General features: G+C 33.9%; 1 protein-coding gene across 2 annotated transcripts; it reads right to left on the reverse strand.

Annotated features, from left to right (window-relative positions):
• Positions 1–1852: 1852 nt before the first annotated feature.
• On the reverse strand, positions 1853–8701 carry LOC100811897 (protein NPG1). Of its 2 annotated transcripts, none has more exons than XM_003548662.5 (6): positions 8373–8701; positions 7860–8030; positions 6613–6865; positions 5179–6389; positions 3235–3382; positions 1853–2623 (listed from the first exon to the last, which is right to left on the reverse strand). In XM_003548662.5, the coding sequence occupies exons 2-6, from the start codon at positions 8010–8012 to the stop codon at positions 2304–2306; spliced, it is 2085 nt and encodes a 694-aa protein (XP_003548710.1). In that variant the 5' UTR covers positions 8013–8030; positions 8373–8701; the 3' UTR covers positions 1853–2303. The 2 variants fall into 2 exon arrangements, with proteins under 2 accessions (XP_003548710.1, XP_025982059.1); XM_026126274.2 differs by lacking the exon at positions 8373–8701 and adding an exon at positions 8187–8339.
• Positions 8702–9441: the final 740 nt, after the last annotated feature.

Raw genomic sequence — 9441 nt, forward strand, 5'->3', positions numbered from 1 at the left:
ACATTACATTTTAAGGTCAAAGTAATCGTCAATTTTAAATTAATAATCAATTTTAATTTATGATTCATTAAGATGTTATTGAATTATTTAGGATTAAAAACATGTATAGTAATAAATACATAAACAGGGTGACGATAAATAAATAATTTAAATGGGCATTCCAATCTTATAAATTATATGAAATAATTATATGTTAGTTTTTGTTTTTTAGGAAAAATTACATGGCATCAAATCAAATTATCCCTAAACAACACTGAATCAAATAACCCCCAAGACAAAAAAAATCTTGTTTAGAAGATCATCTTCTTCCCGACTCTCATTTTTCGAATTCTTTGAAGATGTTATTACAGGAAGTTGGGGAAGATCACATACCACTATAGACTGTAGAAAACATAAAAGTGACAAAAAAAATAGAAACCTCTCAAATAGAGAAAGTGTAAAAACAAAAAAAGAAAAGGAGTAAAAATGGGATTGATTGTTCAGAACATGTAACAAAAAAAAATTGACACGGGAGAAATACTAGGAGAGATAAATATAAAATCAAATAAAAAATGAAAGAAATCAATGATAATTGTGGAAAAAATAAATATTCATACTAAATATAAGGATGATTGTGAAATTGTGACAAATAAGAAGATAAAAAAAATGATTTTCTAATTTTGCATGTTAAAGTTGTTCATAAATTATTTTGCATGAAAAGCATCTGGTGGTGCTATAAGATATTATTCTTTGTAAACATGCTCCAAAATTGACACATGGCGGTTTCCTTTTATAAAATATTTTACTTGATCTATAATATAGATATAAATATAATCAATTGACACATGGCGGTTTCCTTTTATAAAATATTTTACTTGATCTATAATATAGATATAAATATAATCAATAAATATTAGTAGTCAATAACAGAAAAGACAGTGTTTTATTCTCTTTTTAACAATGTGTCAACTTTATTAGTGGATAATCTATAAGTATCTTTGTAAGCATTCTTTGAATCTTAAGGTCTGTCATGACTTTAATAAATATTTGAGATTCAACTCACCTAAACCTTTTATTAAATAATCAAAGAAATAATATAGATATAAAAAAATGCTAACTAATATCCTAAAAGTTAAAAAATAAGAAGTAAAAAAAAATTATTATGACGCACTCTTATGTAATTTCAAATATAACTTCAACACAATAGTCAATAAAAAAATTACTCATTAATTTCATATTTATTCATGAATCAACATTGGAGAAAAAATGGTTTGTCTACATTTTTTACACTAATAATAAGTGCATGTTTGGTTTTATGTCCAAATTCAAAATTGATTTTAGATGAACCCGTTTACTTTTATGTAAAAAATAATCTAGAATTTGAACATAAGATAACTTGTGCTAGATAAAAAAATTTATATTAAATTTTATGCTTAACTTACCTTTATAATAAAAATATACAAAAATAAATCACATCAATTTAAAATTAATTTTGTAAAATAAATATAATTTCGAATCAATTTTACGAATGCGCATCTAATCTAAAGATACACTGAACCGCACGGATTACAGCATGTACACACGTCAAAGGGAAAACTTTTAAGTAGGTGCTTCAGCCAAGAAACAACAATACGGTCAATTAATTTTGACTAGTACGTATGAGCAAAACTCGAGGATCCTGAGTTTCCTCTTCTCGTGAAACAGAACACAGAAAAATCATGTTTACTTTCATTAAGCAAAAGATTATTGTATGTAACACACTACTGAGTATATATCACCTATTAAGGTGGCAACATTTTTGAGCTAACTACACGAGAAGCAACCTCCTTGTTCGACACAAATGTACACACATAACATCATAAGTGAACAAAAATTGTATCCTTCAGGGATAGAACCTTCTAAATCTAGGCAAATAAAAAAGAAGAAAATTGAATTTTTACAGTTTACTTTCTCTGAATGATAGTTAACGAGTAAGCATCTCACATTTACAAGGCAAAAGAGGAACCGAACCACAATAAAAACTCTCAAGTTCTTTACAATTCATCCCCCCCTACCACCAGACTAGCATCAACCCCCTTGTTATCTTATTTCCTACTTTATGATTTAACCCAACTCTTATTTTTCGTGCCTAGTTTCTTAAGATAGGACATTAAAATGAAAAAAAGAAAGAAAGAAAAAAGACACATTTTCAAAACTGACAACAGAACCCTACTTGTCTCGAGTAGAATTGCCTTCCATGAAACATCTGGGGTCTCGTATCAAAAAACCCTGACAAAATGATATGAATCTGACTGCAGAGTTAACTGTTTGAGAATGGAATCTAGTCAAAGCATACAGCTGAAATTTTCAATGGGATCGGATTCTTCAAGCATGGAAGCTGCCTGGAAGCAATCTGCAGCATCCACTAATCGGCCGTCAGCCTTGTGAGTTAATCCCAAGTAATACCAAGCCATACGGTTAGTGGGTTCTATTCTAAGTGCATCAGAAAGTAAGCTTCTAGCAACAGGTGAAGCTTTAAAACCCATTTTCAGTATCAAAGAAGCCATCAAGATCTTGCTTGGCACATAGTTTGGTTCAAATAGGACCGCATTGAAAGTACCAATAAGAGCTTCTTGATATTCTCCACGACCATCGAACATAATACCTGGTACAACATATTGCAAAATATAAAATGTCAATGATGAGGTACAGCCATGAAAGCAGATAATTCTTAATTTTTGCCTCATTCCAGCTTGTGCTCTTCCACCACTTGCCTTTATTATATATAAGTTTATATGCATGGATCCTGCTCAGGCTTTTGGCCACCAATTAACATGGTGAAATTTATTCATTCATTTAAGCAATGGTGGAAACGTTTCAAAGACACAACTATGGTAATAAGAAACTTTAATAGTTGATTGGAGACATTTTCCCCTCCATTGCTAAATGTGTGGGTGTTTGGTTGCATGTTAAAAACCGAGAGCATGTATAAATGACTTGATAATTAGAAGCTACAGAGTTGCTTTTACTTGGACATGGGAGTTTGATGCAAGGACTTGGGAAACAATCGCAAATCCAAACAAGCTAACATCCCTTTCACCAATGATCACATCCATAAGTGCACTCCAAATCCCCTTAGGTAAGAGTTTTGCAGGCAAGGGATTGAATCCATGATCCTGCTTCCCCCTTGATATCAATTTGATTAAAAAAGAGGGAAAACACATGTTGAATAAGCTAAAGTAGAAATTTTTAACAGCATAAAGGTTCAGTTCTTGCCTTCAGTGTGAATTGTTGCTGCTGAATATTCCTTCAATTCTCTGGCCTTTTGCAAACAGATTTCAGCATCCTTCCAGTGAGAAAGGCTTGCATATAAATTTGCCAGACCATGCCAAACTTCAAATTCATTTATTGTATAATCCTCAACCTGCAAAGAGTTCATAAGGTAAAAGTAAGATTAGTTTTGGAATCAGCAGTTTATAAAAGAAGAGTCCCGTGAAGTAATGAAAAATCTCTTGGGAAAAAACCTTCTCTCCTCTGTTCTTCATCCTTGTTAAACAAAAACATCCTTTCCGTATGTTAGAATGCGTGAAAAATATCTCGGAACATTTTAGAGTATCTTAGGACTTAAGATTATTTCTTAGGACTAGTTTCCCAATTTCCTTGGTTTCCATTACCTTATTAAGGATTATTAATGTAAATAGGGATGTGCTTTATGTTTTACCACCAAATTACATTATGTTAATATCAATTTCAGAGTATTTAGTCTCTGTTCTCTCCATTTCCTTTGTCAAAATAAAACCTATAATCTCAACATTATAAAACCAAAATAAAAGGAGAATCAAGCATTCTTACTTCAATGTAAACAATGGCAATGAAAAGCAACCACCATAAGAACCATAAATGAGAACATCATACTAAGAAAAAATCTCTTAAATTCCAGTGATCTTTTCTCTGAAGATTATGGAACACCTATGAAGAACTCATTTTTACAAGATAAAGATAAAGCTCCCTAAATAACAGACACCTTTATAAACAAAATTTTCAACCTTTTCCACTTCTGTTATTTTTGTTTGGTATAAACTTCATGCTTAGGTTTCTTCTAAAGATTGAAATATCTGCTTCTTTACCAATTAAATGGAGGAAACAACTAGGCAACCAAAAAGGCACACATAATTGGAATCTTATTAAGAGTGTTAAATCTAGAGGGGAGAGAGAGAGAGAGAATGGAATTTCTTGAAAGAAATAGATTGTACGTGTTTTACTTATCCTTAGGTTAGGTAGAACGTCTATATAGACTCTTAATAGACTAAGTGGGGATTATTTCTTTGGCAAAGAGTAAATGGGTGCTACTTCCTAATTACTAATTCCAATGAAAATTGAAAACTAAATGCATTTAACATGTGACGCTTGAATTCATTTAACATCTGATACACGAACTGCACATTATTCTAATTTTTAACTCTACCCCTCAAGCTAAAGCTTATTAAGCTTTTTAAGCCTGTAACAAATAAATCTCCCTTTTCTTTAAATAAATATGGGTCCACTAAACTGAATTGGAAAGGCAACATAGGGCTTGATTAGACCATAAAAAAACCACTAAACACTCTAACAGAAGCTGGAGATTGACAAAATAGATGCATGTTTAGGAACATTGCAGCAAAACTGTGACAAGACATGTTACGGTGGATGATAACACTCTGATACCATGTTTAGTTCAAAGAGAGAGAGAGAGAGAGAGAGAGAGAGAGAGAGGGAGGGAGGGAGAGAAAGAATGGATGAAATTGTTTAAGTGAAATTGATTAAATGTGCTTTACTTAGGTTGTGCTGAACATCTATATTTATAGACTCTTAGTAGACTAAGTAGGAATTATTTCCAAGGCAAAGACTAAATGGGTGCTACTTCCTAAATACTATTTTCTACAAAAACTAAATGCATTTAACATGTGGTGCATAAACTCATTAAACATGTGATACAAGACCTGCACATTATTCTAGCAAAGAGCATTAGATTAACAGCAATATTAGAGAAAATCCAGTTCCCTCATCACACGTTATCCAGCTAGTACGAAAATGTAAAGCCAAATCCTTCACCATAGGATGTAATTGAAATAATTTAATCATATTGCAATTATAATCTAACACACTCACATCAAAGTTATATCATCATCATCAAATTTAAACACAAGATCTATTGAAGAAAAGAAGATTGCATAATCATACCTGTGAACTAAGTTTGAGAGGCCCAGACGATTTCCTCTGGGCTTGAACCAATGCAAGAAGGTAACGGTAAATTTCAATAGCATCCATGGGTCGTAATTGGGAGATCTTCAGCTTGGCTTTCAGCCTGAGTAGTGGCCCCTGCTCCCATTTTGCAGTCTCATCTAAAGCAGCATCAGTCACCACTTCAGCCTCTGAAAATCTTTTTTGTGCAGACAAAACCAGAGCAAGCAATCTCCAACCTTTTAATTTAGAGCCACCAGTTTTGTCAAAGAACTGCTTGGCACAGGATAAAGCAGCAGTTAAATTTCGGTGCTCAGCATATTGAATAGCCAGCTCAAAAATTAGATCATAATTGTTTTGCTCCAGTCTAACTGCCTCCTCCAATGATTGCAGAGCTTTGGATTGAAGCATAGACCTCTCAAAGTCGGAAGAAGAAACCTTAGCTTGTTTTCCCAGGCAAAGCCCCAACATCCGAAGACCCACACCTTTCAAATGCCCATCTAAGCCCTGAGCAATATTGATTGCTCTCTGTGCATATCCTGCTCCCTCAGCAGCATGATGAGGATCCTCACTGCAAATCTTCGCAGCCAATAATAATGATATAAGGTCATCTGGTCTTTCATGTTTATGCAATGACATCCTTAGCAGATTCAAAGCACTTTCATTTTCTCCAGCTCCACTATTACATAGAGCTAAAAAATTCCATCGGTCAATACGGTGATATACACCAGGTGCCAACTCTTCAAATTGCTTTGCCAAAATAGAAGTTTGACCACATGCTGAAAGTGCAAAAGTCAGGTGTTCCATAATAGAAGGATCCCAATTTATCTTACCAAGGCTAAACTTTCTCAAAAGAATCATTAGAAGCAGAATTGCCTCTTCCAGATTATTTTTGGGTACATAGGACCCATCAATCTGAACGGCTAAACTAGGTGGACTTGCCTCCACCCCACTGTACAGCATAAACACAGCAAATGCCATCTGAATTCTTGCACAGCAATCATTATCAAGGTTCCATTGACTAAGAAGGGCATTCCTATAAGCAGACAATGCCTCATTATAGCAACCAGTCTGTTTCCAAAGCTCTGGAAGGAGCTCTACTGCATGGCTGACTATCTCCTGCAATTTGTTGTCCACTTGTGTATCAGGTATACCCTGACCAAATATCTTCTCAACGGCATCAAGAACACGCTTGCATTCTTTAGCAGCTTCTGCATAAATCCATGAAACACGCATTTCAATGTATCGATATTCCTTAGAATTTGGTTTTTAAAGAAGCAATAGTGTCATGTAATCCATGTAGTGGGATATTGTTTTTGTAAATATTGAATATTAAAGATGTAGGAGGAATGGAGGATTCATTCCCATTCAGAAAGAGAAGAAAGAAAACGTAAACAACAGGTAGAGAATAACTTTCAATAGTCAAAACAATACCAGTAAATTTGTCCAGTTTTTGTAGAGACTTGGCTTTCAAGTAGATGGCTTCAAGCACCAAAGTTGCAGCATGCTGAGAGACGGAGGAAGGTGATTCACTGCGAGTGGGGCCTTTCTTAACAGGTGTTTTTTCAGAAAGGGAACTTTGCAATCGCTGTATGGCTGCTTCAAGATCAATCCCATCAAACACACGAAGTGCACCTTCAACATTACCTCTCTGATACTCTAACTTTCCAAGAAGAGCCCTTGCTTCCTGTTAAGGTATAAATTGACCAAGGAGCATAACTCAAACATATGATTGATTTATCTCCAAAAATGGTTCTCCAATTCAATTCCAATAAGAAACAAGGTATGCCATATCTCTATATATAGAAGAAACTTAATGGGTTACATGTGTCAAATTCACATATTGCATCAATTTTTCATGTTATTTTCGTGTTGGCATATTTATCTGGTCTTACATGAATCCAATTACATGCAATGCATAATGCAATTCATGCATATAAATTATAATCCAATATATGTGTAATGTTCATATACAAGTGTAATATCGAATTCTCGATACTGATCATATAGAAAAACAAAAATTATGCTGCCTCACGTAAGAAATTTTATTTTGTGAGAAGGAAATATTCTTAGGTTTGACTCAGTTACAAGAAAATGAACTCCATAGTTGTTGAACGTTTGTTAAAAATGAAGGGGAAAAAAAGCTACAATTAGCTAGATGAGGCATTGCAAATTTTTATTCAGAAGAACTTAATTTCTATTTTGCTCAATGATTCTTTCTTCATACCCTAAGCAAAAAAAAAAAAACTTTACCATCAAACAAATTCCTCATAATACCCATAAAAAATTCTTTTGTCAAAAAGCAATCACAAATCTCAGAGCCCAAGAAGACATTTTTAACAATTCTAATAAAGATGTTGATGATTGAAAAGTATTAACACATTGCAACAGAAGGTTGAGAGCTGGGACCAGAGTAATATTTGATTGAAATTTAAGGAAAAAGGGAACCAAATAAATAAATATAATCAATGCTAGAGACCAAAAACCAAAATATTTTACTGAAAATTGCAAATCCAATCATATTCAAAAAATCCACTCCAACACTAAATGGTAATAGCAAGACACATAATGAAGCTCAGTGAATTAGTTAGGATGACGAATAATAACAGCATTGTTACATGGTTTTCCGTTGTTAAAAAAGATAGAATATTACACATTTAAGAAGGAAAAAAAAAACGAACCTCAAAATTTAGTGACAACCCTTCACGCAATGCCGATTCTGCTTCTTGAATATTTCCTTCATCAAGCTTGGCCTCAAGTTCCTTCGCTTCCATGCAACTTCCATTCGCGCAGAACTCGCGAATCGTCACACGCTCGTTCTTACCGGACTCCATCAATCATTTCCTCGCCACCTGCACACCCACAAAGCACGCGCGTTAACATTTTTTTTTTTTGCCTCTTTCCGACAAGTGAAGATTACCGAAGTAGATTTTGTCTCTTTCGATAAAGCCTTTTCCATAGACAACCAGTTAATCAAAGCCATGCTTAAAAGGAACCTAGCTACCTACCAACATTGTTGGTACGCGCGCGTTAACATTAACGGATCCAAACAATGCCGTTCGAGATTCATGTGTTTCTCATTAGTTGCGCGTAAATAACGGAAAGAAAGAAAAACGTCGTCGTTGTGAACAGAGATTAATAAAAAATAAAACAGTGGATCCAGAAAAGCAAGAAGAGTGAGTAAGGAACAGGACCTTATGCGTGGTGGAAACAATGTATGTGGCTCCGAACAACGATCGATCTCTGGGGAGGTTTTGTTTTTTGTCGCGAGAAATGGTTTCAAATGCAGTTTGGAGATCCCGCATATGAGTCAGTTTGATTATTATTTTTTTTGTCTTTATTTTCTTTTCTGGTTGTGTCGTAAAAACATAAAAACAAATAAAAGACACGAAAAGAAAAGAACGAGGGCGAGTCAACCGCTACTCTACAAATGAATCTGGCAGTGCCATTTGGATCGGGGGATCCACGAAAAGAAAGAAAGCAAGAAAGAAAGTTGCGAGTTAAAATGTTGATGCGTTTCATTTTACGATGGAAAAATTGAATTCTGTAAAATAATTTTATACGATAAATTTATTAATTTTTATTATAAATATCTTAAAAATTTTATCAACAATAATTTATTATTAGTTAACAGCTATATTATTAATATATTATCATTTAACTCTTTTAAATATCTAAAAATAATAAATTTTATTAGAGAAAAAGATATTTATTATAGAGCTGTAGCAAATGCTAGAAAAATATTGATTGGATATTTGCAATGAGTTGTAAATAGTACAAGAATATGAGCGGTAAATAGTACATGAATATGTTCTCCTTCTCTCTTTTAGTTATTCATCTTATCCTTTTAGGTCATTCTTTGTATTCTTTCATATATAAGTTGTAATCATTGATTTGTTGCATACATAGAAATTTATTCCAATCATTTCATTTTAGTTTGTTCTTTTTTGTTATGGTGTCAATAGCCTTTTAAGGTTCCATGGCCAGGAGCTTCGATTCTGATCATGAGGAGACTCCTTCACCTCCCCTTTTCACTGACCCAAGTCAGACATCTTCAAGCCCATTTCACATCCACCCTAGTGAGAGTCCCACCTTAGTCATTGTCTCTCCTCCTCTTACAGGAAACAACTATTAATCTTGGTCCAAATCCATTCGGATGACCTTGATTTCCAAAAACAAAATGGGTTTCCTCAATGGTTCTATCCCTGTGCCAGCATCGACTAACCCTTTGTTTCCTAATTGGGAGCGTTGCAATACGCTTCT

This window comes from Glycine max, chromosome 16 (genome assembly GCF_000004515.6).
Source record: "Glycine max cultivar Williams 82 chromosome 16, Glycine_max_v4.0, whole genome shotgun sequence".
In the NCBI taxonomy this organism is placed as follows: domain Eukaryota; kingdom Viridiplantae; phylum Streptophyta; class Magnoliopsida; order Fabales; family Fabaceae; genus Glycine; species Glycine max.

Excerpts from the sequence above, each read along its gene's own strand:
- LOC100811897 (XM_003548662.5), bottom strand. The coding sequence starts at position 8,012 with ATGGAGTCCGGTAAGAACGAGCGTGTGACGATTCGCGAGTTCTGCGCG. Across the intron at positions 6,866-7,859 it reads GGTTGTCACTAAATTTTGAG|GAAGCAAGGGCTCTTCTTGG; the intron begins GTTCGTTTTTTT and ends ATACCTTAACAG. Across the intron at positions 3,383-5,178 it reads CTCTCAAACTTAGTTCACAG|GTTGAGGATTATACAATAAA; the intron begins GTATGATTATGC and ends AACTCTTTGCAG.